Raw genomic sequence first — 27,854 nt, 5'->3', positions numbered from 1 at the left:
CCACCCAAACCCCCTCTGCTGCCCCAGCCCAGCTCCCTGCAGGTGCAGCCGGGCACTGCCCCTGCCAAGCAGCACCAGCCTGAGGAAGAGAAAAGCCAGCCGACAACATGAGCTGTTTGAAGGAACAACTTTTTTTTAATAAAGTGTACAAAGTAGTAAAACTCCTTACAGAAGGTGCTGTGACAGCCGTTACAGAGATGGTTCGAGCTCCCCCACAGGCCTCGCGATGAAATGCCAGAGCATTGGGTGGAGATGAAGGAGATGAACGGGACAGACACACCTGTCCCTGTGAGCTCAGTGCACCTGCCCTCCCCGTCCAACATCCTGCCTCTGGCCAGACGCTGCCCCTCACCCGCCTGGCCGGGTCCCCGTGGGCCACTGCCACTGTCCCACACCACGGCATCCCACACACGTTCAACACCAACAACACTGAACCGAGCAACCTGTCTGAGCAGCATGCATACAGAGAGGAAGAGCAAAACACAACCCAACCAAACCCACAATAGTAACAACAACAGAACTTTTAAGGCTATGCAAAAACAAAATGAAGCAACATCTTTAAAGCTAGGTAGCAAGTAGCATTTGTGAAACATAAGGCTTGAGGCTTATTGATTCTTCAGAACAGGTTTATTTCTTTTCATTCCTAAACACCAATGTACCATTTTTCTTCCTTTGCTTAAACAGGGATTTTGTTTCCTCCTCAGCTGGGACATTTAGCTCAGAGAGGTGATGTTGGAGCGGCCTCCCGGGGGTGCAACAATGCGCTTGCTTGCTGAGCGCGTGCCTTCATCAACCTGGGCACCTGGGATGGGACGAGGAAGTACAAAGGGAAGAGGGAAAGCAGAGTTTAGAGCACCTTCTTCACAGGACTGAGCAGTCAGGTAGCCTGGAGTCTTGCCGAGGCCCTCCAGAGGTTGTCTACTGCAACCTGCTCCCCCTCCAACTCCACCAGCAACCCCAAGAGCTGCAGTGGCTTGAAAGTCTCTGCAGATGCTTCGTGAACAAACCCACACAACAAGAGCAACACTGGATGCTGTGCTGGCCTCCACAGTCTGCCTAGCTTCTACTGCAAGTGCAGCTCCAGCCATGTCCTTTAAGGGACACACAGGATCTTGCCCTGCCACGATCCACTCTTGTGCTTACCTTGCCGCAGGCCACCTCTAACTGCCCCCCTGCCCCGGGCCAGGGACACATGGCCTGTGGCTCTGCCCCCTCTCAGCCCAGCCACCACACGTGCTCACCTGACAGGCTGAATCCAGACTGATGGAGATTCCTGACGGGCGGTGTCTGACGTGTGGGGGACCCCCTGGTTGACCCCGCAGGGGTTCCCCCCTTGGGGGTGGTGGTCAGGTCAAACACAGGTCCGTCATACAAGCCCCGGGGCACAGCGTGCATCTCTGCCATCTGTCAGCAGAGAGAAGAGGACAGGGACAATTCTCTGAGCCCAGGTAACATCATGCTCCAGCCATTCCCCAGCTCCTCGGTCCCCCTGCAGAAAGATCTTACACTGCCATGCACTGTAAGTCCTGCAGCCCTGAGGCCCGGCACAGCCCCACTGCCCTGCAAGGTGTGCAGAGCCACTGCAACAGCCTATCACCCAGATGGGGTTTATGCTGCACAAAGTGGGGAGGAGAAGGCAATTCTGGCTAAACTCTTCATTTTAAATAGCATTTCCCTCCAGACTCCTGCTGCAGCAGGACAGGATGAGGGGAGACGTTACCACTGCTAACCTTGAGGAGCACCTGCCTCCACCACGGCACCAGGGCTCCCTATCCAAGCCTCACCTATTTTGTACATTCAAAATACACAAGCAGTTTGCAGCACTGCTTAGAGGGTCCAGCAAGAACAAGCAAAGGAAAACCAACCAGTTATTAAGGGTAATTTGGGCTAACAGTATCCCAGCTCTGTCTCCTGGCATCCCCATCTGCTCACCTTCCTCCTGGCTTTGATGCGCTTATAGACGTAGTCAGGGAAAGGGCTGCTGGGCAGAAATCGTCCAGTCCCCTGGGTCACATGCAGGTTGCCATCCTCCAGCATGATCTTCCCCTGGCATATGACAACCAGCGGGGCCCCACGGAGCTCCATCCCCTCAAAGATGTTGTATTCAGCCACCTGCAGCAACCCCAGGACGGTGGTCAGGAGGGACAAGAGCACTGCCTGCCCACTCAGGGCGGGTCAGTTCCCACACCTCACTGCTGGAGCCACCAGTGCAGGCAGAAGACACCTCTAACAGCCTTGCCTGCTCAGAGGCCTCCTGTAGCTCACTAGCCCATCGCAGTGAAAGCCCACCAGAGCTTCCCAACATGAACCAGGACCTGCTGGTTTGAAGCTCATTGTGAGGAAGAACTCAAGAGCAGACAAAGGCAGGACCTAGGCTTGAGGTAAGGCACGAACAAAGCATTGTGGAAAGGCCAGGAAAAATATTTGCGCCCGGAAGACGAATCAAGGTAAGGAAAAATGTGTGTGTCTGTATACCTGCACAGGCCAGGGTCAGGAGAAGAATACCCAAGCAGGGTGAAAAAAAGTCCCATGTGCCTAGGGCTCAGGGACATTCAACCCACAGGCACTGCCGGGAGCTTGGGCTCAGTCCCTCCTCCTCAGGGCCAAGCAGGACAGTACCAAGCTCCCAGCAGCCAGGCAACCTTTTTACAAAACTACTCGTATGCCACCCTCCAGCATGCACACAGATGAGCAGAGGACTTACAGACTGATGAGTTTTTGCTGTGATGATCTTTACTGCATCAGGATCCCATATAACCAGATCACTGTCCGAGCCCACCGCTATTCTCCCTTTTCGTGGATACAGGTTGAAGATTTTGGCAGCATTAGTGCTCGTCACAGCCACAAACTGATTTTCATCCATCTTTCCAGTGGCCTGCTCACACACAAAGAGAACTAAGTCCTTCTATGGGAAAGGGTGAGAGCCCTGGGAAGCACCATCCTCACTCCTCAGGCTGGCTGCCTGGGCCCAAAGCTTCTGAGGCTGATCTTACTGACTGGTGCCAGACAGAGTGGAGGCACAGTTACAGCTTCTGGATGCTCATCCCAAGCCTGTGACAGCCACCTCTCCTGCTCCAGCTTGATTTGACTCTCCAAGTCAGAGAGGGAACAAGCTGGGTGCCCAGCTCTGTGGGGCAGCAGCACGGGTATGTGAGACGGCAACCACCTCTGCTCGCTCTGCCCCTTCCCTGGTGAGACTCACCACTGCCTTGTCCCAGATGACAGACATTCGTTCCTCTATGCCATTGGTTCCTTCTGGGATTGCTGTGAAGTTGTCTTTTCCGATGGCTTTCTGCGCGGTGCTGAAGGTACAGTGAGCACTTCCCGACACCTGCAGATCACCGCTGAACAGGGGTGGAACAAACCCACTGTCAGTCATTTTGCAGCCAGACAGCAATATAGACATGAGGGATATGCATTTCCTCTGGCCACGGGCAGCCCCTGGCTCAGAATTTTTTCCTCTGCACCCTCATTTCCACAGTCCCTCAGCCTGAAGACTTCCACCTGACCCAGCCCCTGGGGCACCTGCATCACATGGGGGGCAAGAAACCTCTGCCACGCTGTGCAACCCACCTGAGCATGGACAGCATCCTGTACAAAAGAAAAGTCAACAGCTCAGCTCCTAGGGAACAGGGTGATCTTTGTGTCAGGCCAGATGTCCTTTCATAGCAGACCCCACTTCGGGCAGTTTGTCAAGTCTAATTGAAAGAGCCCTTCTGCCACACAGGGAGGGAGAGGCCTCTCTGCTCCAGGACTGTCCCCCAGTCCCACAAGCCAGCCTTGCATTGTGCACTGCCAGCTCTTGCACGCTGAGGGCTAGCATAGTCCTCCCCCACCCTATGAAAGCCTGCTGCAATGAGATACAAGGGAGTTGGGACTGCCCAGAAGCAGCTCTCTGCAGGAAGCCCAGAAATGCTTCACTGAAGCCTCTTCACCCTCTGCCCAAAGGGGTAACTGGACAGATGAGATGCTCTGACCCATCGTGCTCCTAGGAAAGAGGAAGAGCCAGCAAGCTGCCCACAGACAAGGCAGGGTGAGGAGCTGTCCACGGCTCCCTGGAAGTCACCCAGCTGCTGCTCCATCCTCAGGAAACACTGGACAGGCAGCAATTGGAAAATCTGCTGCCAGGCAAAAAGATGCAGACCAAGGCAGGCCAGCTCCCAGCACTGCCTGCAGGAGGCAAGGGGCCTCAAGCACCTGGACACTGCAGACACAGTGATTCTCCTCAAGGCTGCAAATCTGCCCTAATCCACCGGTAATCTCCACCTTCCTCTGGTAATTTTTGCCGTACGTCTGATGAACGGTACAGACAGAGGCCCAGAATGACAACACAACACACTTCCTGCTGGAGACAAGCAAGCCATCCAGCCCGTCTGGAACCTCACGGTCTCTCCTCCTGCTGCAGCCTCACAGAAGAAAACAGTATGGCAAAGGTGTCAGGACAGACACCCAGGAGCTGCAGGGACCAAGAATTGCTTGTGTCCTCTTTGAGGTCTGGGGTAAACTGGAAGTGGAAGGTAAGGATTAGAAAACCAATTCAGCAGCAGGGCTCGCATTCCCTTGCCCATTGTTAAGACCTGCACCTATATCATACATCCAGTGTGCGCTGAGGTATCTCTTGTTCATTGACCACAGCAAAATGCAGCACGAGCTGCATACTCAGACCACAAAATGCACTGGCACTTCTCTCACACCCAGACACGGCATCTCCGCTCTGGCACAGGTTTAAACCCATAATGTGCTCTGCTGGAGACAGAGTTCATCTTGGTAGAGATGTTTCCAGAATTACCTCAAAGGACATTTCCACTTACACAGCCCCTCAGTGCCAGCCGTCCCCAGTTAACACACCAGGCAGCACGCGCACAACGGGATGCACAAACACGGGCTGAGACTGCAGTGCGACGCACACGTGGCACACAGACGGGGCCAGAAACGTGCAGTGTCCTCAGCTGCTGCCACCCCTGCCAGGTGTGCAGGAGCTGCTCCTGAAGGTCTCCTGCATTCTACATGCTCTGCTACTGCTCACCTGTATAGGCGTGTGAATACATCTGCTTCGTATTTAACTGGGGTACCCACCAGCCTGTGAAATCAGCATGCCAATCCAGGCAGCTGTTCCCCGCTTCTCCAGCTTGGTGAATCATTCCATTGAAAAGTCTGATTTAGTTTGCCCTCATTTCTTTGTCTTCTTCAGGGCATTTAAAATGGTTCATGACCACTGGTATTTTTCTCATCAGCAATGTTAATCTTATGGTGTCCTCCCTCCACTCTTGAGGATAAACCAACACGGCTCGGAGTCAGAGCCATTTATTTCACTGCTCGGTTCATTACATACCTACAGTGAAGTGGTTCAGGTTGGACCAACCTCTTTCTTCCCCATCCAGAGTCCACTTCCCCCTAGCAGTACCCTCAGCAGGGTTGTCACCCACCTGGCCAGGAGGGAGTTGATGTAGTCAGGAGTGGTTGGGTCTGGGCTCAGTGGTGGAGAGATCACAAATGCCGCAGCCTTCGCCCAGTTCTTGCTCCAGTAGTGTGTTCCATCAGTCCCCAGACTAGCCGTGATGGGCTCACCAAACACCACAATACCTGGAGAAGGGCGCAGAAAGAACAGTGCTTCAGTGGAGCCTGGTGGCATTCTCAGCTCCACAACACTACCAACAGCTCGCCATGTCCCAAGAATACTCAGATCCACGCCATCATCAAAGGGTCCTCCTGCTGAAGGGCGCGAGTTCTCATGCACCTGAACCCTCTTCACACCTCCTGGGACAGGGGCACAGACCCTGCTGAACAGAGCAGTGCACATGCCCACACTTGTGGGGCATCCCTGTGCTCCAGCATCACTGACAAATGGAGCTCACAGCCACCCGAAAAGGCACCCAGGCACCTCCAAGGGGCCAGTACTTCAAAAGGGAGGCCAGAGCTACCTGCAGCAGCTCAACCAACGTGCATTGAACCAGTGTCCTCACTGAGCCCTTCACAGCTTCAGACAAAGTGTGGTGTTTAAAGCGTTGCTCCTGCCGGTGCCCCACGTACTGATGTTACCTGATTTGACAACAGGAGGTGACTCCCTGTGGCCTACTGCAGTGTCACCTGCCCTTCACAAGTCAGGCAAACTCCTGAGCTAACTGCTCCCTAGCAGAAGGGGAAGCACTGGACAGCACTTGAAGCACAGTGCTGGTCCTGGCAAAACCACGAGGACATGAGCACCGCGTAATCCTGCATCCCGGAGGCAGCAACAGGGCTGAGTGCAGCACCCGCTGCCACTCACCTTTTTTTCTGGCTTGTGAGATGAGGTCAGCAGCGCTTTTGCTCATCACTTTAGTCACGTAGAGAGGACAGTTGGTCTGGCTGGCAATAGTGATGGCCCGGAAGACAGCTTCTGCTTCCAGCTGGAAGAGAGGATGGCACACAGCTGCAGAGGAGCACTAGCTGGGCAGGGAGGAGCCCCTGTTACTCTCAGCACACCACTAATTGCTGCCCAAGGAGCCCAGGGACTGCTGCCCAGCACAGCTTGCACACTGATGCCAGGCAGCAGGAAGGTCCACCCTGTCGTAGCACTGCCCTGCTCCAGGCTGTCCCATGGCTGCACCAGGTTTAACCAGATGTCCCTGCCACGGGAGTGCAGATGCAGAGGGGTGCACACTGGCAGGCTGCTTGTCACTGAGGCCTAGCCATTCTGCAGTGCAGCTGCTGCTTGCCCCAGCCTGCTGACAGCTGCCCCATCTCACTCTTCTGCTATTAGTGGAGGGTAGATTTCCACCAAGAGGGATATCTTTGGACTATTACATCAGCCTATGCTCAGTCTCAGCTTATCCCCAGAGTTCTCCAAGTGTTTGCTCTACAGTTTGGCTTCAAATATTGGCTTGAGAAAGTTCAAAACAGAAGCCTTAAAAAGACACAGTGATCCAGCCCCCAGGGCAATGCCTGGGACCACGCCAGCCGAAATGTCCCAGGGCAAAGAAGCAGAGCACTGCATCCAGACACACACGCACTCCTACGCCTCTCAGACTTCTGCAGGTCTATTTGCTGTACAGTGAAAAGAGGTTTTTCTCTTCTTAAAGACTCTTTAAATCGAAATTAAGTGAGAAGCCATTTTTCATCACCATACTTATGGGCTGTTGTAGTTGATGGGGTTTAACATGTGGACAGGAGCAAACAGCCACCACAGCACACCCTTCAGAGCAGGTTACAATCTGGAGCAGCATCATCCTGCCCTACCAAGTCACCATCACCGCCTGATGGAAGAACGTGTCTTTAACCTCCACTGAGGTCCCTCCAGGACGGAGAAGACCCACAGAGCCACAGACCACCCTCTTAATGCTTTGCCACCTGCCTGTGGGCTTTATGGGGTAGCAGGGTCATTTGTGCTCCACCTAACATTTTCCCAGGTAGATTATATTCTGGAAGAAGGACACTGTTTATTTTCAAAGGCAATGAGGTCTGGATTTATCTGAACAGGTAATATCTACAGGCCTTGTACTGTTTTCACTTGCCTTACACTTTAATGGCACTTCAAGATCAAACACTTAACAATGTTTTATTGGCTTTGGATGAGATCTGCACTGCTTACGGTAACAGGACAGTTCTCAAATCTGGGCACAACCACAGCATCCCGTAATTGCACCTTAGCTTGCCAACTAGTGGCAACAGGTCACAGTCATAAAAATAAGAGGGACTCTGAGCCACTGTGTTTGACACTGAGACTCTTCTTTGTACAGGAAAATGCCTTACGCTTTGTATTTCAAAGAGAGTAAGTACTGTTATTACAGTAGGCCATTTATGCTGTTACTAGCTCTAATACAGCCAACTTCCTACATTTTTCATTTAAGCCAACTGATTTTATTTCAGTATTTAAAATATTTTAAAATACTAAATTTAAAGTATTTAAAATATTTAAAGTATTTCATATTTTAAATCTGTCCCTGTGCTTCCCTGCTCAACTTTGCTATTGTACCAAATTCCTACGTACCAAATTCTTCTTTCATATGCTGTGGGAAATCAAAGCACCTCTCAGCAGGGAGTTACGTGAAGGAAACCTATCTAAAATTAGACTCAACTCATATTAATGGACCAAACAGAAAAATCCCTGCAAGCTAAAATTAGAAGCAATCTCATTAGTGTTCTGACAATGATTTGTAACCAGGGAATTCCCCTTCTCTTTCCCTCCCATTCCTTCTACCAATGGCTTCGTCCATCTGATTCTGAAACACACTTTAGAGACTAAGCAGATACAAAGCAGAAAGAGGCTGGAATCTGTCAGCACTTAGATGTGAACAGTGAATTCTCAGAGAAACTAAAACTCATCATTGGATTCTTCTTAGGCTTCTCACATGCGTGGAGTCACCTACATAAGACAAATACCCCCAATGCAGCCTCAAAGACTGCTACAGCCATACAGACTGCATGATTCCTCTTTGTGAGACTCAGAACAAGGGCTTCTGTCTCTGCCGGGCAACTCCCCTGCCCTGATGCTTGCCTGGCCCCACTAAACACACTGAGCCCTACTGTGACTAGGAAAACTCTTCAGAGAAGAAAGGCTGAACTGTCCTCTGTGTCTTACCTCCTCAGGTCTGCTCAGCACGTGGCCTTCAGGGCCCGTTATTCCCATCTCCAACATCCTGGCTTGTTCCTAGGACATCAAAAGAACAGAGGGATATTACAGGGCTGAATCTATCAACCAAAAAAAAGCAGATCCCTTCTGTGTCAAGCCCTTCCCTCAGGACCAACAACACCCTATGTCCTGTAGGACCATCAGGCATGGTGAGAGGCTGCTGTACCCTCAAGGGATTTGAAAGAGAAAAAGGGAACGTGGGAGGGCAGGCACTGACTTAAACTTCTTCGATGAAACGAGCACAATGTGGAGACAAAAGGGCTACAGAACTCCCCATCCTCTCTATTTCCCAGGTCTGTGAAGTGCTACTAATTAGTAATTCTGGGACATTTTATTATTAGGCAGGTGCTAAACCAGAGATAAGCTCTGGCCAATGCAATTCCTCTGATCACTCGGTTTTCACGTGAAAGAGCCATCCAACCGTGCAGAGTGGCTCTAACAAGTCCAAACACAAACTGATTCGTGTGGTCTGAAAGATGCTCAAAGAATGACCTCTTGGCCCATGCTCTTTCAATTCCCAAGAACAAGAGAGAGAAAAAACCAAATAGTTGCAAAGCTTATCTGAACAACGTCTTCTATGTTTTAATGAAAATCAAAACATTTGGACCTTCTGTCATCCAGCACCAATTACAACACAGGAGGCCAATACACACTAACCACCTGGTCACTAAACCACATCCCTCAGAACATCTGCCTTGTGAATCCAGCTTCATTAGCTACCTGTTTGCTTACAGGGAGAAAATTTCTCTTGCCAAGGCACTTCTCAATGGACTTTACCTCTCCTGGCTCGTTATGTGCAAGGCAAAGGTCTCTGCCTCTCTGCACTGAAGACTGGAGCAAACATATCATACTTGATGGACACTCACTTCCAATTAGGTAATTGCTAATGCACTCTTTCTGATTCGCTTACGCACAATGTATTCGCAACAAAGAATCTTGCTAACATTGATATTGCTGCTGAGCAGCAAAGATATCACCATACATAAGGTGTCCAGCTTCAGAGCCATTTTGCTAACGCCCCACACCAAATCTGCCTGATACGGATTTTCAGTTCTTGCATGCCAGAAGTAGTTAGTTAGTTACCTGTGCAATTATATCCCCATTTTCTGCATGAACTTGAGCTATGGCACCCAACTCTGCCAGGCAGCTGAATATCTCATAGAGCTAAGAGACAAGAAGAAATGATTACTAAGCAGGCTGCCCATGGCCCTTCCACCCATGGCCCTGGCAGCAGCAGGACCCACTGTAGCGATGCTAGACAGAGCTCTGGCCGTGCAGGGACCAGCTCTCTGAAGGATGCAGTTGCCAGCAGATGCTCCTGGTGCAGCCCTGCACAGGCAGCCAGGGTAGAGGACGGAAGCAGCAAGGCCTGACCGGGGCCTTGCTTATGGACCTGCCCCATGCCCACCACGGCTGTCACCCCCCACTGCTCCTTGAATCAACACAACCGTGGCGGTGCAGGGGGTCTCACCTCAGTGTTGGACATCTGGTACAAATCCTTGTAGGCCATGTGCACCATGAAGGAGTTAATGCCTGGGGCAGGGCAGAGAGGAGAGAGAGGTGAGCTGGGTAGGTCAGGCTGCCTGCTCTGGCCACCCTCCCCACCAGCTGCCCTGTGGGGCACAGCTCCCACCGGCAGCTGTGCAAGACCCCACAGGCACCCAACAGTGCAGCCACCCCTTGCCCTCCCTGGCCAGGGGACAGGGCTGGCCAAGGCCAGTCAGGAAGCGGCAGGCAACGAACCTTTCTCGTGGACCATGGTGTGCAGCTCCTGCCTGACGTGGTCACTCCAGCGTGGGATGTCCACATGCAGTGCATAGTCACAGCAGGCCTTGCCATCGGCCCACTCCCGCCACCGCTCCAGCGCCTCGGCCAGGCTGGACTCCGGCTCTGGCACCACGTGCTCCACTGCAGGGGCACAGCAGAGGAAGGGCTGGCCAAGGGCTCCCTAGCTGGGCCATTCCACCGTGGCCTGGCAGCTCCACCACCCCAGGCTGGTCTCTTCAATAGCTTCAGGGCAGCTCCCGAGAGTATCCTGTCACCTTCACAACATGCCTTGGATCCTCAAGTGCATTTATTGGCAAGGAATTGCACAGAGCCTTTGCTTAATGGCCTCTGGCACAGGACCAGGGGTTTTCACATGCTTCTGCTGAGAAACTGGCCGGAAGCTGAAGAACCTTGTCTTTCCCCGTCCCCACTCCACCCCATTAGCACACAGCCTCCTCCCACACTGCAACACTAATGCACCTTTTATTGCCCAGCGTGGAATCTCGATACCTTGCCACATACCATTTCACAAAGCATATTTTTTTTTGGCACAGAGGAAGGAAAAACGGTGTGGGGAGGACAAAGAATTCAGCCCTTTACTGGAATGATCAAGACTTGCTCCTGCATCCCAAGAAACCCTGCAGCGCACACAGCTGTAACCACTACACAGGACAACACCTGGACCTCAAATCAGTGCACAGCCATAGCATCCTCCAGGGAAGGGCCTTAGAATTCCTTTTTGTTAGCACTGTTTATTTTTGAGCAGTGTGGGATGCCAACACACTGCTCTGTTCCTCTGCTCAGAGACACCTGAGCATCATGCTGCCCTACTGTTATTTAACAGAGAAGTTATGTCCTTGTTCCTTTCTGAGGGTCCCAGGGGCAACAGCGGATGCAGACAATCACTGCGGAACACAGGATCTCCAAGGGCAAGGGGTCCTATGCACATCTCCTCTCCTATCACTTCATCATTACCAAGGATCCAAAGATTCATCCAAATCCCTAGACTGCACTGACAGAGATCACAGAAAATATGAACACCGTCATGGACTTTGAAAACACAGAAGACTGGGAAAAGCACAGAAAAAAGAAAGAACTGGGTGATCTTACAGGAGCACTGAGTGGTGTCACGCACAGGCCATGCCTGCTGCACTTACTAATCATGGTGGTTCCACCAGCCAGAGCTGCTTTTGTTCCTTGGAAGAAATCATCCACAGCGGTCATTCCCTTGTATGACATCTGCAGGCGAGTGTGGACATCAATTCCTCCGGGGATCACCATCTTCCCATTGGCTTCTATGGTTTTGACCCCTCCAGGAACAATCAGATTGTCTCCGATCTGCCTGATGAGATCACACCAAGACACTCACACAAAGGAAAACTGGGCACAACATAACCCCTGAACAGCTCAGCCAGGGACTGCCAGGGCAGCTCCCTGCCAGCAGGAACACCCCACTTTGTCCTGCTCCCAGACCCAGGTTTGCCAGAGCAAAATCACTCCACTCTGCAGCAACATGCAGGATTGTTTGGCTTGCTTACAACCTACATTGTGCTTAGTCCAGGGGTGGCTGCCATCTGTCCAGCTGCTCTGCAGGTGACCTGGATGGCACCTGCTGCCTGGGGCAGGCACTGCAGGCAGGCACTGGGTTGGGGTAGCTGGGGAGTATGGTCTGATGGCAATCTCTGCAGTGCGTGCTGAGAACCTGCCTAGGACACCCCTCACCATACAGGCTCACAAAACAGGCTCTGGCATGCATTTCCAGCATAGCACCCAGGGTGCATGCTAACAAAACCCAGCACCAGCCCTGCTTCCAAGTGAGCTACACCCCTAATCTCTCCTGTCTCCCGTCCTTCTGCCCACCCTTAAGTAAGGCTCAAGTCTGAGCTTACTTACAGAGAAAGATGATTTCCACTGTAATGCCACAGCTGCTAGGGCAGCTCAGGACTTATCAGGGACTTGCAATGCTGCTGGGAAACAGCTCAGCAAGCTCCCAGCCTGACTGGCTGCAGCCTGCTGTGCTCATGGCACAAGCTGCAAGCTCTGGGCTCGCTGTCCTCCCAAGAAGTGCACGGTTCCCTCCTTTCACCTTGTCTCTTCTGTGACCCTGAAGGACAGGGCCCCGGGGCTTTGTTATCAACAGGACCGCACTGTAGTGAAGGCAGCCAAAACCACAAGTACCTAAAAACGTCTTCCGAAAACAGGAAATCTAGGAGAGCTCCAGCATAAATCCACTAGTAACCTAATACGCAATTATAGCGCTCTGCAGCCTGTCCTGTTTGAGCCCAACTTGACATATCCAGCCATCCTGCTGGCCAAGTCACCTGAACCTCAGTATTCCCCTTCTCAGCCCCTGTCCCCTCAACCCCTTTATGTGTCCGTATGTTCAACTCAGCCTTCAAATCTCTTCCTTCAGAAATCCTACTTTCATCAAGCCCTTCTCAGCGCTCCTTGATAAATCAAGATTAAAGGTAAGTTGGCTTTAGTGGAAAACTTCTAATTTCCTTGGCACACTAGGGAGGTAAAAATGAGAAATAAATTCCATTTTTGCATTTCATTCAAGCTGAGTCACTTTGCAGATTTTTTTTTTTTCCCTAGCGTAACAAAAATTCTGTGGACAGAACTGCTCACTTTACTGTCCTCACAGCAATAAACCAGCAGCTCTTCTCACTGCTTTTATGGAGATGAATTAAAGGTTTTTAATTGCTCACTGAATTCTTTGCGGAATTCACTTGTGAGAGCATTTCCCTTCCAAGGCAGTGAAATTCTTTGGCCTCAAGACTGCAGATGAGGCTCAGTGATTTGCCCAAGGATACATGGAAAACATGCGTCACAGCAACACCTGAAGCTGGCTCTGATCCCAAGCACTTGTCAAGCACAAATGGTCTTGTCCACCAGATAAAAATACAGTCACACTTCTTGAAGTATTTATCTGCTGCTGGATTTTTAACATATACCGGCCTGGGAAGGCTAGATATTTAACTCTTACCATAGAGCACACAGTGCCTTTTCGAGTCTCTGGGCTATAAACTGTCATGGTTCCTTCACTTCACGCAGTGTGGAGCTAGCTCCAGCACAATACCTTTGCCGAGTTCAAATGGCAGTCTTTAAACAATGGAGGTATTCCTGCAGCTCTGAGACATATACAGAGAAGCTGGGGGAACCCAGAGGTTTCCCTGCAATTCCTGGAAATCTCAAGGATGCAGATGACTTGCAGCACAGCACTGTCCTTGTTAGGGCTAACAAACGGGATCCTGTGTGGGGTCATTCATGCTAATACAGTTAACACAGGGCGAAACAAAAGTCAAAGATAAACCTTGTTCCTGGTGCAATTAGACACAACTTTGCTGTGCTATGGACACAGTATCACAATCCCACAAGCCTGACTGCAATTCAGTCACTGGAGCTCCTCTGAAAACACATCAGACAATGCTTGTGCTTACACACACTGTAGAGAGTCGAGGCTCTGAACAGAGAGGGTTAACAAGTTACCAAGTTTTACCGCCTGGCAAGTTGGGCACAGAGCACGTCCACAAAAAGCCAGTAACTACCCAATCTGAAGCTGGTTTGAGGGGAGATGGAGATAATAGAAATCCCATACTTACTTTATGAGGCCATCCTCCATGTAAATGTCAGCATAGAATGACTGGTCATCATTGACTATTCGCCCTCCTTTAATAAGGAGACGATCACTCTGAAAAGGGAAGAGCACAGCAGCTGTCAGTAGCACGTAGTACACATGCTTCATTCACTTTTGACTGAGAGGGTGGTTAGATACCGGCACAGATTGCCCAGGGAGGTTCCAGATGCCCCAGCCCCGTCAGTATTCAAAGCCAGGCTGGTTAAGCCCTTGAGCAACCTGGTCCAGTGGGAGGCGTCCCATTAGAGGGGGTCGGGACTACATGATTACTAAGGTCCATTCCAACCCCTTAATATATTAGGATTTTATAATTCTCAGCACTCTGTACAGATGCTCTCCCACTGCTCACCTCAACCGTTGATGCTGCAGAAAGGTCACTGGACCTGTGCTAACACTCCAAACAACAGTACAAGAGCAAGGATTGAAAATGTCATACTCCTAAAGCTGTTTCCAAGTGGGATAGGGGGCTGCTAGAAACACCACCGAGGCAGACTGAGCACAAGGGAGAGTCACAAGAGACATAGCAAATATGCTTCCATAAAATATAGAGAGAAGTCAAAACCTTCTAAGCCAGGGCATTATGCACATAACTCTGCAGGCAGTATGAGCCATGCACCAGCATTTAGAGCAAATTTGTACTAAGGGCATGTCTTTACATCTTGTCCAGATACCATGTCAAGTTACATTAAAGAAGACAAGTTACTCTCTCCTCTGTTACCACCTTGAAAAGACCACCAACAGGACAGGCAACCACCTGGTAATCTGTCACTCTCCTGCTGTGCTTGGGGTAATGCTTCTGAGGCATTTCACAGGTCTATACAAAACCAGGAGGCACTGGACTGCACTCCAGTCTCATGATTTACCACCTCTCCTGTTCTTCTTTCTATTAACCGAAGTGGCCAGCAGCCTTCTCCAAAGGAGCACAGCCAGACAACAGAGGAAAACCCCAGCCAGAATTGTGCTTATGCTCTTCCTGCACTCACACTTTTGGGCCAGGTAACTCAGCATGCACTGATGGGAGAGGATGGGCAGTGTCCTGTGGGGAACAGACCCTGTCCAGAGGAACTGGGATGGCTGAGGTCCTGCTCTTCTGCCTGCCACCACCTGCACAAGTCCACACAAGCAGCTGCAGGCAGTACAGGGGCAAACCAACTGATCTCACATATGCCTGCTATGGATTCAGGTGACATAGGCTGTGCCAGAATGCTGTCTACCCGACTGCTTAAAACACCTCCAACAACTCTTCAGCTCTTGATCACACCTTACATTCCTCTCTGTTACCCCTGCTGCCTACAACCCAGGTTTTGACATGTATATATACTCCCCTTCCACAGTCTGAGCTGGGCAAGGGCCGACCAGAGCCTTCAGCAGGGTTCACGTGCCAGCCTCACCCTGTCACGCTCTTGCATGGTTAAATGCTCTGCAGGGAAATGGGTTTGCTCTCCACCCGCCACCCTTGGGGCAATTTTTGAAGTATCACCACTGTGGTGGGAATTTGCAGCTTCCTTTCTGTCAATAGAAGGATGCAAAGAATACTCCTGCAATCCGGCAGCAGGCAAAGCCCCGAGCCCCGCGTGCGTTTTTACAGCAACCTCATCCCCACGCAGCCGAGACAAAGGAACTGGGTGGGGAAAGGAGGGGAATGCGGGCGCTCAGCCCCGCTGCAGCCCGGGGCGGAACAGCCGCGGGCTCCCCGCACTGCCCCGGCAAGGACCGCTCCACAGCCGGCACCGAGCCCCGGCACCGAGCCCCGGCACCGAGCCCCGGCACCGAGCCCCGGCAAGGACCGCTCCACAGCCGGCACCGAGCCCCGGCACCGAGCCCCGGGCAAGGACCGCTCCACAGCCGGCACCGAGCCCCGGCACCGAGCCCCGGCAAGGACCGCTCCACAGCCGGCACCGAGCCCCGGCACAGGCAAGGGGGATTTACCTTCCGTGCCCAGCACGGCCCATAAGGAGCCTCGCCTCCCACCAGGAAAAGAGCTCACCTGAGTTGCTCCCGGTTCTCCTGCCACTTACCATCCTCTCCAACAAGCAGAGCCGGGGTCAGCCCCGCTTCTGCCCTGACCCAGCTGACACATCAGGCAGAGGTGTGCCAAACTGTGCTGTCTAAGGGGGGTCTGGAAGCAAGGGCACGTCACAGTCCCCCATGCACAGCTCCTTCAAGGATCCTGCACTGACGCACCTCCACGAGCGCACGGAGATCCTGGTCTTGACCGGCGACCTGGGGACCACAGTCACCTCCCGCGAGCAGCAGAGGCACAAAAGGACAGCTGGTGTGCGCTGCCTTGGCAGTCCCAGGTGCTTGGGCCAGAACACAGCTGTACTACACCTCTTCCCATGGGGCACACGCTTAGCTTTGGGGCTGAGGACCCTGAGCACATACACGATAACAAAAAAGCCTCCCTCCCCAGATCCACTAACAGCCGTCCATTTTTTTTTCTTGCCCTCCACAACTTGCTTTCTCAAATTCCTGGAGCTGGTTCTCACTAGAGTGTGGGAGCATCAGCAAATACTGAGGCTGGCCTGTCCTTCCCTGCACATCAGACAAGAGGAAGCCACGGGAGTCTGGCCCAGGTAGCACTGTTGCATTGACAATTACTGAATAAACAGTTAATACGAGTTCAAGAAATATGCCTGCTCCACACTCACAAGAGGTCATTCTGTGGCAGATGTGAAGGGCTGCTCAGTGCTAACTCTGTCAGTACACAAAATTGAGAGACCTAAAGTGGCTGAAGTGCAAACAAGGCACCCACTCAGGAGATCAGGCACTGCTAGAACCTGCCATGCCCACCCAACAGTGAAGGGACTGCACCAGCACCCACCGATTGCAAGGAAAAAATGCAACTAAGCTGAATAAGAAAAATCCAAATGACACGCCTGCAGGCTCTGGCATGGTTCAGGAGTGTGCCCAGGTGTCAAGAGGCAGGGGAAGAAGAAAGAAAGAGAAGTAAGCAGTTATGAGGAAAATTAGTCTGATTTAATATCCAGGCTTCTGCAGTGCACGCTACCAGAGCGGCCCCAGACCACAATAAATGCACTGTTCCCCTATCAGGACTCACTGTGCCTCTGTACACCCACCACGGCTCTTGCCAGCCAGTGTCAGGCTGTGTCATCAGCCACCGAGCAGAGGGAAAAGCCCTCCTGCACCAGGAGCCACGCGGGCATGGCCAGGGAGGGAGCAGCCAGTGCCCGAGCCCCAGGCAGTGCCCAGCACAGCCTCTGGGCGAAGGGCGCCAAAGCAGCTCTGAGTGCAAGATGCTGCACTGACCGTGGCTGCACACAGCTCTGCCTGACCACTGGCACTGCCCTGTCAAGCCCATTGGCCTGACCTCCACTGCTGACCGTGCCTCCAAAACACTCGGGCAGCCGGTGACAGCTCATCTGCCACTGGTGCGGTGATTTCCGTGAGGATCCATTTCTGCAGGCACAAGGGATGCCTACGAGGCCAAGCCTGGAGCTTTCCCTCTAGCACAGCTCTGCCAAAACCTGCTGGATTCACCAACACTTCTCCATGCTGGTAAGCCTTCATGCAGAACTCTCTGTCTCTCTGCCTGTTTGCATTTGTGATCGAGATTTCAAATCCATTACCCATTCCCTCGTGCCCACACTCTGCTCCTGATGGCCTTAAGCATCATCTGGTCATTCTGAGATCCCGAAGTATCAGGTGGTCTCTTAACATTTTTCAGAGTGATGCTGCAGAAAGAAAGGCAGGCAGCACTTCCAGAAGGCTGCTGAACCCAGCCAAGAACAGTGCTCACCTTGTTTACGAAGCAAAAGGGCATAATTAGGGGAGCACAGAAGCAGGCGTATGGTTTTACTGCTTTTTCCCTTGTAAAAGCAGAGACACTAATTGCAGTGGTGTTCTGTCAGAAGCTCATGTTTCCTCCTTATTAATGTACCACACAAGAGCATGGAAAAACCCCTGGCTAGTGTCACAGGGAGAGATAGCTGCCAGCTACACCGTGATTTCCTACGGTTTGTGGCTTAGAAATTATATACTGATAGCTAGCAGTTCACCAAAATGCCTTGTCAGTAACTGAGGCTTTCCTCCCCACGTGTACCTGATACAACATACTGCCCAACACCACACAGATCTCCTTGTTTTTAGAGGTGGTAGAGACATCACAGAAATGGTGTCTGTGGGTTCAGCAGGGGGATTGGGGTGGGAATGGCTCATACCAAGAAAAAAATATAGGATCTCCAGGCAACCTGGCCTAGGAAAAGGATTTTATGACAAAAGCACAAAGACTGAGTAATTTTGACTCAATCAACAGTTCTGTTAACGGGTATTTTGTGAAATCAGGACAAGATTTTAATCTTCCACCTCTCTTTCTGCATAAAAACATACTGTGGACAGCAGAAGGGGAAATACTTTGATTACTTTTCCAAACAGGCAAAGAAATGGAACCAGTAAAATGCCTCTCAACAGCCATACAACATCTGAAATCATGATTCTCCTGAGCTGGGCACCCTAGCACCAGCACACAGGCAAAAAGTAATACCATGCTTAGTGGTCTCTGATGCAAGGTGCACAACATAAGACAGCGAAGGGCAACACGTCCATACCAAGCTGAAGGAGCCATCACTGAGAAAGCCAGAGCCTTGGCTAACCTCCCCTCCCTGTGTTTCCTCCACTATGCGACTGACAGACACGTCTGTACTTCCCAGCCTTCCATCAATGACTACGGTTTTGCCTGTCACGCTGTCACACACAGCTTTTGACCAGGCTTTTACAACTCATGTTGGGAATAATTTCCACAGAAATTTATCTCACACTAACACATGCACCACTCACTCATGGTCCTGGCCTCTCCACTAAGATGGCTGTCCTAGAAAAGATGAGAAACTGCTGCAAACAGATACAATAGGCTAACTATGGTTTTTCAGATTTTACTGGGAGAAACTAACTACAAATACTGACTGCAGCACTGTTGAGTACAAGAGGAACAAGGAGGGAGTGTTTCTGCATTTCCAGAAACACACCAGGCAGTTGAAACAATATCTGTTGGGAAGCACAAATACCGAGTTTTCCAATACATCCTTCATGAAAGCCCAACCTGCCTATTGCTTGGGTGACAAAAGTGAGGAAGGCACCGCTCCTCTTGTTTGTGAGCTGTCCCTAATTCAGTGCTATCAGCTCTGAGATCTCTAGGTGAGTTACCTGCCAGGGGGAGCGGCTTCTGTTATTCTCTGTATACTCTCATGCTCCAGACCTCCACTGCTGTGAACACAATGCTTTAGATGCTTTAAAGGTAATGGGACAACACACTCTCAAAACTCCCTCTACTAATAAACACAGCTTAGGTGACAATCTGCCACCCCCATCAGCTGCTATATGTACTGACACGCCAGAAGATTCTAGGGCAGAAATCTAGAAAGGAATAAACAATGCTAACAGTGCCTGAGGGGCACAATCGGTGGAAAAGAACAGAACCAACTTTGTTCTAGGGGAGACACTGGAGCTGAGTTTTTATTTCTGCCACTCCATTAAAACAGAGGAGACTATCCACCACCCAACTTCACTTCATTGCCTCCCCTGAGTTCCCCGGTCATTTAGGCAGAATTCCACGGCCATTTCTTCCACTTCAGCCAGAAGATGATGCTGCAGAACAGGGCCAGTGAGTCATGGAGGGTCATCCTCAAGCTGCAGAAGTCAGAGGAGAGAGCTACCTGTAACATCAGTAACACGGGCACCATATGCCTGCAGCATTTTCACCTTCAGCAAAAAAGGAAAGAATTTAATAGGAGTAAATCAAGCAGCTCGGATGACTTTGTTACCTTAGAGGAGAGAGCTGCCATTGAATCCCAGAGGAGCAGGTACAAGCCCTACATATTGATAAAACATACCATAAAGAAAAAGCCCCAGAGAAATGGGAGAAATCCCACCTGCAGCAGCAACTGGGGTGTCTCCATGGTGGTCTAAGGACATAGAAAACGCAAGATGTGTAAAGCCATAATATCACTTGTGAAAGCATCTGAATATAGGCTGACAAAATAATTTCTCTTTACAGTGGTCAAGGTCTTAGTGCTTCTTTGTGAGCATTTTGTTCACGTTTGTACGTGCAAAAGAATAATGGAAGTCAAGTGATTTGCCTTTCCTTTTTTCTTCAGAGGGCCAGAGATGTCCTCCGTAGAAAAATCGGGAGCTACAATGAAACCAGCGAAAGGCAACAAGATGAAAGCCCAGACTGCCTTCCCAGGAGCAAGCCCTCTGCAGAACTGCCGCGGCAGAGATCAGAGCAGGAAAGCCCCAGAAGGAGCGGCACGGCAGGGCACCGGCGGCACCGGGGCTCCGGCAGCCCCAGGGTCAAGCCAGCAGCCTCTCCCGAGCGGGCCGGGGCAGGCGGATCCCTGAGCGCTGCACCGGCACCGCCGCACCTGATACGGCGGGACCAAGGAGCCGCTCGGCGGGGACACCGAGCGTGGGGAGCGCCCTGCGGGATGCCGGGGCAGCCGCCCGCCCCCTCCGGCCCCGCCCAGGGGGAACCCTCAGCGGCATCGGCTATCGCCGGGCACCGGCCACCGCCGACGCTCCAGCCCGCGCCGCTCTGCCCAGCTCGGTTCAGCGGTGGGGCCGGGGCACCTGCGCGGGCGGCGGCTCTTTGTCTGCGCGCCGCCGCCGCCCCGCAACGCCGGCACCGAGCTTCCCCCCCGCCCCACGAGGAGCCCTGCCCCGCCCGCCGCACCCACCGTGATGCGCGGGATGTTTTTCTTGCCCTGGTACGACATGACGCCGCCCTGTCCTGTCCGGCCCGACCCGCCGCCGCCGCTCGTTGTGCCCCCGCGCCGCCCCTCACAAAGGCGAGCCCGAGCCCGCCGCACCGGGACAGCGGCCCCGCCCCGCGCCCCGCGCCGCCGCCGCCAGGGGGCGCCCGGGCCCGGCCGGCGCAGGCTGCGCCCCCCCCCGTTCCGCCCCGCCCCCCGTTCCGCCCCGCCCCGCCCCGCCCCGTTCCGCACCCGCCCCGTTCCGCCCCGCCCCGTTCCGCACCCTCCCCGTTCCGCACCCGCACCGCTCCGAGCGGCAGGTGCAAGCACCGGCAACGGGCAGCCACCCCGCGCACTGATACAGGGCACCGGCACCGAGCATCGACTCCAGCAATGAGCACTGACACCAGGCATGGACGCCGGCCCCGGCACCAACGCTGTCCAGTCTGCGTCTCCATCCAGCCTGTAGGGACGGCTCATGGGAGCGGCCACAATCGGGGCTCTGTACTGGCCAAAACTTTCCACGTAACACTGGCAAGTACAATGTACGAGGTCATTGTAACAGAACAGGCTTGTCTCGGGCTGCTGCTATGCACCTGCATCACCTCAGCTTCCTTTCACATGCACAAGAATTGGAAATATTAAAAAATGACAAAATACACCACACATCTGGCTCCAGGAATCTTACATGCCATGCAAACACTACAAGTGCTGGCAAGGACTCTTCCAAGGACTTCTCCCCTTTTCTTTGCTGTGACTTTTGCAGGAAGGTTTAAATGGTGGAATTGTTCACAAGTACTCAGCGTGTGCTGGAACAGACACTGCCGAGCCTGGCCCACAGCCGGCCAGGACCATGCCGGCAAGAGCTGGACCACAATGGGATGAACTCGTCTACCCTTTCCCACTTGCCACAATCCATCGTGCTGCCAGCAGGTCCTAAGAACCGTGGCCACTCTGAACCTTGCTTTCTCTTCCAGGCCAGCTGTGACTCCACTCTTGTGCAGAGCTTTGAACACCATCAGCAAGATGCTCCTACAGATCCTGCTGCCAGGCAGCTCCACTAGGAAAATCTTACAGTCACAGCTGCCAAGGACATTGCTGTAAATCCAATTCTACTTCCAGGCAGAAAAACAAACCATCTGACCTGGGTGACCAACACCCAAACCCTCCCTCCAGTTTGCGTTCTGAACTAGAACCCAGCAACGGCATCAGGGCCTGACAAACACCCTGCTCACCAGTGCATGCACAGGCAGACATCTCACAGCACAATCCCTGACACTGCACCCAGCTTTGGCTGCTACAAAGCCCAGAGAGAAGTGGGTGACAGCAGCATGGACTATCAGCACCAAGCGCCCTGCAGTAACCCAGCCTAAAGCTTTTATTACCCACTGAGTCTGTTACTCTCTGTGTGCTTCTGCTGAAGTTCTTGGACAGTTTTACTGAATATGTATTTATTCTAAACTCAAAAACTTTTCACCAGTTTGTAGTAAAAGTCAGCACATGCTCAACTTACTTATTACTACCAGAATTGTGAGAATACTGACAAAATTGCAAGGACTGCTTGGCCCTCCTGTTTCCCTGTCCCAGCTCCTCCTGGTGAGCTGCTGCACCCCTGCAGTCAGCAAGAGATGCTGGAAACCTTCCCCTCCATGGCAGATCCATGGGCAGGAGACGTCTGCAAGCACCAGACAGGAAAGGGGGGAGCAGTGCTGTGCCAGAGCCTCTGCAACTAAAACCTGTGGGGAGAAGATCAGGTACCAGACCACACTGTTCTTGTCACAAGACTGCAGTGTGTCACGAATAGGTCCTGGTCTCTACTGAAATTAGACTGGCTGGGAGGTGAGAAACAGCCTCAATCCTTATCACTCAAAACTTCACTCATGCATTTTCTGCAAAGTGTATGAGTATCCCCATGCCTGGTGGGGATTAACTTTGTCTAGACTCAGTAACAGAAAGAGCAGCAGTTAATTAGTTAATAATAGGTAAATGACTATGCAAGTGCTGCTGACTTCAACACTTGGACAGCTTCAAGCGCCAAACTTGCATCAGCCCCCTGGATGCTGGCCAGCCACAGTGACTTCAGACCCCTCATTTGAAGAGATGTGCTTTCTTCAGGGTTGCTATGTGACACTCACACAAACACAATCAAACACCCTGCCCCGGGCCCAAAACATTCAGAACAGAAAAAAAACATTTTCCATAGGATCTCTTCCAGGTGCAGTGCGTAAGGCACTACTCACACGCTTCAAAATATCCTCTATGAAAAGCATGGTCAATCTGAAAGTTACTTAAAATGGCAATCCTCAGAGCTCAAAAGCTCCTCATGGCTTCAGGTGTTTGTGGACAGCCACAAGTGGGAGAAGCAGGGTGAGGAGCACCAGTGGTGTGAACACAGAATAGAAGGCCCATGCTGCTGCAAGGACTTTGGCAACAAAACAAACCCAGCTCTGACTGTGGCTCAACAGCCTGGCTCACCCCCCCTCTCTGGAGACCAGGAGGCTCCTGACCCGGCTCTAATGCAAAGGAAACGAACAGATCCCACCAGCCCCATGTGTCCATGACCAATGACTCTGATACAGGCACAACCAGCATTCAGTGAGTATCGCCAGTCATGGAACAATCTGGGCTCAAATGTCAAAATGTTCAGCAGATTTGCCAGGCCAGCCTTTCCCCAAGCATACAATCTCCTCCCATACATACCCTTTGCATGAAACCATCCCCTCTGCTCTCCTAGCAGATGAGCTTTCAGGGGATAAGTTACCTCAGAGGCAGTGAAGCCAAGGAACAGAAACACCATTCCTGCAGCGAAGTGGGAAGTCCTGTGCCCCCGGAACAGTTCCTGCATCCCAAAGGCACACAGAGAAGATGTCCTGGCAAGGGAGAGGCTCTTTCTCTCATTGCCAGGAATAAATAATGTTGAAACCAAACATGTCCAGTGCTAATATGTGTACACAAGTGATTGCTGCTTCAAGGCCAATTAATCCAATTTTAGCCTGATCCTGCAGAGCAATGAAGTGCCCTTGAGCTGGGATGCTCAACAAGTGTTTTTTCCTCTCCTGGGGCTGGGTCAGCTCAGTGACCCATACAAGGCCAGGACTGGGAGGGAGCTGCAAGCTGTGGGAGCTGGCCCAAGCACACAATGGGACTGGTCACTGCCAGGGCCCCTGCCCCTATAGTGGTGGAAATAACCTCTGTCCTAGCACAAGCAGCCAAAGAACTGACTCTTATTGCTGTGCTTCAGGCATCGGATTTCTTAAAAAACACAAACAAATGTATGTGGAGTTTTTTTCAATAAAGACCTGAATATTCAGCATTCAACTCCATGAACTGTAATGCAAGTCTAACTGTTGCATTTCTTATGTGGGAACTAGTTCAGTGGGTTGGATTTGTTCCTATTGTTTATAAAAGTAACAGATCTAACATAACTCCAAATTATTCTCTTATAAAAAGAACAAGTAAAACCAAAACACAGATGCTGAATAGGATGATATTGAGGTGATAAATTAATGCTATTGATGTGTTTTAGGATCTCTTGCACAAATTTGGGATTTTAAACTGCTAAAGGCAAGTGCACAACTGCAACTTCAGGTTGTGCCAAGCGGCCTTGTGAGGCACAGACTGCTGTTGGTGGGTGTTCCTGCTATAAATTACTGGTATTGGAAACCAAAAAGCTGAATGCTGAAGTCAGAGCACATTTTATAAATGTCAGAAAAATGAAGAGAGAATCAAGCTAATCCAATAATTGTCTGCGACCTACAGAGAAACTCTCTTCTTACTTCATGATAGTAAATTGAACATAGTAATCCACTCTTGCTAAACAAATGGCATGACAGCTCTCAAAGAAAACTACAGGACACTTCAGAAGGGTAGAGTCCACACTGACTACTACTGATGAAAACCTGCACTGAGTTAAATCACTCTTGTTAAAAACAGCCTCTGTGAATAGCCCAGATCGGCACTGAATCTGGCCCCCAAGTGCTGCTCCTCCAAATCTTAAGTGTTGCGCAACAACTCTTGTGGCAGCAGAACTCATTAGCAGGGAAGTGGACCTCCTCCTTTGAGCAAAGAGCACCTGAAAGGCATATCTCTTGTTCCCCAGGAAGCTCACCAACCCACAGAGGCAGCTCCCCATAGCCACAGAGTCCACAGTAGTCCCCCCGGCTCCTACCCCTAATGACTGCCACTCTCTGTCCCTAAATCCACTGGCAAAGCTAAAACTCCCACTGACAGAGCAAAGGTACAGCTCCCAGCTGCTCTGAGCTATATCCCCATTATGACTTCAACGTGGCCAAATATACAGCCTAGGTTTTGTCCTTCCAATAGACTTTGTGATAAAACAAAGAGAGGTTGGATCATGTGCCTGGGTCTGTGTTATGCTGTCCAGTTGCCTGACACCACATGTTATCACCAGGCATTTATTCACTGCAGTTGTCTCCCTGGAGAAATGTTGGTGCTTTAAATGTAATTAATGTCATTATAAGAAAAAATAACCAGAAAGAAAAATAAAGGTGTGTTGGTCTGTTGTACTTCCAATAAACTGTTCACTGCAAAAATTAGAAGACATTCTAATTAGAAGACATCTCTGTCTGCTGTCCTGGGTGCAGGCAAGTCTCTCTAATTTCAGCTTCTCTAATACAATATAATACAAGTTTCTTGGGCAAGAGTGGATGACTTGAGCTCTCTCACTGTTTCTTAATCTGTGAAATTATTCAAAATTCAATTTGCCTTGACAAAAATGCCTTTGTGTGCCCTGAGTCTGCAGAGTCCAACACAGGCAAACTCCCCATGGCTGTGCAGGCAATGGGGCTCAGTGCGCACAGTTCATTTCCCATTGCACTGTCCTATTCTAGGTCACCCCAAACCTTGAAAGCCACAGTACCAAGTCATGCAATTCCTTCTAGCCATGCACACGCAAAAACACATGTACGAAATTGCCCACCCTCTTAGGCAAGATGTGCAGATAAAAGGGGTTTGGTTCCTGATGCTTATCAGCTGAAGGCCTCAGAGGAAGAAATCTAGAGGCAGAAATCACCAGGAAGAGAGGAGCTACTGAAGGAAATCCTCAGCTACAAAACAGCGGAGATTGGGGTCTGCATAAAACCTTAAAAGGGAACAAGGCTTTTTTTGAATTTTTGGCACAGCTAATAAAGAAAAGCTCACAGCAAAGCACGCAGACAGACTGCCAGGAGCTTCAGCTCCTTTTCCAACAAGCAGGAGCAAAAGTTGTTAATGCAGTGGTCTGCAGCTGCTACTTAAACTACGTGGACAAGGTTGGTACGGACAGGAATCATGTTAATTTTGCTCCTAACTCTGTTAAGCAGCTGTAAACGAGCAAAGCTCAAGATCATGAACTGAGAAGCATGCCAGTAAGAAACCAAAAAGCAGAGGCTGAAAAAATTGAAGTGCAATGAAGAAAACTCAAATTAAGCATTGCCTAGATAGACATTCCTACAGAAGACAGTGGACACTTGCGACAGCCTGATGCTTTTCCCCAAAACCAAGACAGGTAAAGTCACCACAGTTCACTGTCGTGCTTCCACTAGGCTCAGGCTGGTGAGGTTAGGCCTCCAGATCACAAATGTCTCCTGTTTATCAGGGTTTGCACTTCAGACCCAAGTGGAGGTTTCTGCAGAACCCCAAGTCAACCACTCCACCTCTCTGTGCTAAGATGAAGGTGATTTTTATCCCACCTTCAAAAATGGGGGGGGGGGGATATTTTTTGCCTCTGTTCACAGTTGAAAAAGTGACCTTAAGATGGCTATTAAAAAGTTTAGCCCCTAACAAAACTATTCACCAGCAGCACCGAATAGCCTTACTTACCTGACGCAAAAATGAGCCACAGGACCATTGAAATCCCAACCAAGACATTCACTCAACACTATTAACTTAATAATTTTCTTTCCCAACTGCTAAGTGCAAACAGGACCAGAACCAGCACGGCAAGCCATCTCACCCTCCAGCAGGACTATGCTGTGGAGCTGGATGGATTAGTTTATCACTTTCACTCTGGTGTAAATTGAGAAACGTTGTGCTTAGTGATACCTTCAACACTGTCACTTCCAGATCAATGTGCCGCCCCCCACTGCTGGTGTAATACTTCTAATTTGTGTCCACGAGAGATAAAGATCTGCCTGGTTTGGAGTATCAGCTCCAAAATCCCCACTGTTTTGGGTTTTGTTTCCATGTTCGGTGGCGCGGGAGTAGGTATTCTTTCATACAAGAATAAAAGAACTCCTGCACCAAACCGAGCCAGCGGCTCTACCTCCCGGTGCCGCGGTGAGACCGCGGACATCCCGCTCGGCGGCCGGAGCTCCGCGCACCGGGGACGGCCGCGACGCTGCCTTGCGGCGGGGGACGCTGCGGGCAGCCGCGACGGAGGAGCCACCGCCACGGAGGAGCCACCGCCGCACCACCAGCGGCTCCTCCAGGCCCAGCCCTGGGGACGAGCGGCGGTCGGACCCACCCGCGGCCCCGCCCCGGGGCCCGCGCCCGCTGTCCCGGTCCCGGCCCAGCCCCGCCGCGCCGCCGGCCCCTACCCTGTGGTCCGCGGGGGCTGGCTCCTGGAGCCGCTCTTCGCCGGAGGCGGCGCGGAGGGCGCCAGCAGTCGGACTGGGGCCGGGGGCCGCGCCGAGCGGAGGGTCGGGGTCGGGGTCGGGGTCGGGGCCGGGGTCGGGGCGGGGGTGGGGGCCGGGGCGGGCGGGCGGGGGGACGCGGCGCTGCCCAACGCGCAGCGCCCCGAAGTCGAGGGTCTTGCTCTCGGAGGCGCCCTCGACGCTGCAGAAGAGCCCCCCGCGCTTCTGACGAGGCACGGCCGCCGAGCCGGGCCGCGCCAGGTACACCGGCAGCTCCGCGGCCTCGCGCCGCCCGTCCGCCGCCATCCCCGCCGCGCCGCCAGGACGGGACGGACGGGGCGGGATGGGGCGGGACCGGGCCGCGGGGCGGGGCGGACCCGACGTGGGCCCGAGGGGCGGTGGGACCTGGGCGGTGGGACCTGGGTGGGTGGCGTTCGCCCGGACCCGGTGTCGGTCTCCGGGCTGGACGTTGCTGTGCGGGTCGCTGCCGCCGGCCGCCCTCCTGGGACGCTCCAGCCGTGAGGAGCAGCGGACGCACGGGAGCGCCTCGCTGCTGAGCACTC

At 52.1% G+C, this 27,854-nt stretch overlaps 1 protein-coding gene across 3 annotated transcripts; it reads right to left on the bottom strand.

The window, feature by feature from the left end:
• Positions 1-113: 113 nt before the first annotated feature.
• Positions 114-27,597, bottom strand: DPYSL3 (dihydropyrimidinase like 3). 3 transcript variants are annotated; one of them, XM_005523719.2, is made up of 14 exons: positions 27,256-27,597; positions 13,978-14,066; positions 11,533-11,717; positions 10,352-10,516; positions 10,080-10,141; positions 9,692-9,772; positions 8,558-8,626; positions 6,266-6,386; positions 5,427-5,583; positions 3,203-3,344; positions 2,705-2,875; positions 1,933-2,112; positions 1,242-1,404; positions 114-802 (listed from the first exon to the last, which is right to left on the bottom strand). In XM_005523719.2, exons 1-14 carry the CDS (start codon positions 27,595-27,597, stop codon positions 714-716), a joined length of 2,016 nt encoding a protein of 671 aa, XP_005523776.2. In that variant the 3' UTR covers positions 114-713. The 3 variants fall into 3 exon arrangements, with proteins under 3 accessions (XP_005523776.2, XP_087919686.1, XP_005523777.1); XM_088063560.1 differs by lacking the exon at positions 27,256-27,597 and adding an exon at positions 23,481-23,607; XM_005523720.2 differs by lacking the exon at positions 27,256-27,597 and adding an exon at positions 20,705-20,836.
• Positions 27,598-27,854: the final 257 nt, after the last annotated feature.

This window comes from Pseudopodoces humilis, chromosome 17 (genome assembly GCF_049639895.1).
Source record: "Pseudopodoces humilis isolate 2021_Gansu_Grassland_sample_001 chromosome 17, ASM4963989v1, whole genome shotgun sequence".
NCBI classification, from domain to species: Eukaryota; Metazoa; Chordata; class Aves; order Passeriformes; family Paridae; genus Pseudopodoces; species Pseudopodoces humilis.
The sequence above is the reverse complement of the archived record's forward strand: the minus strand, read 5'-3'. Positions and strand labels throughout refer to the sequence as shown.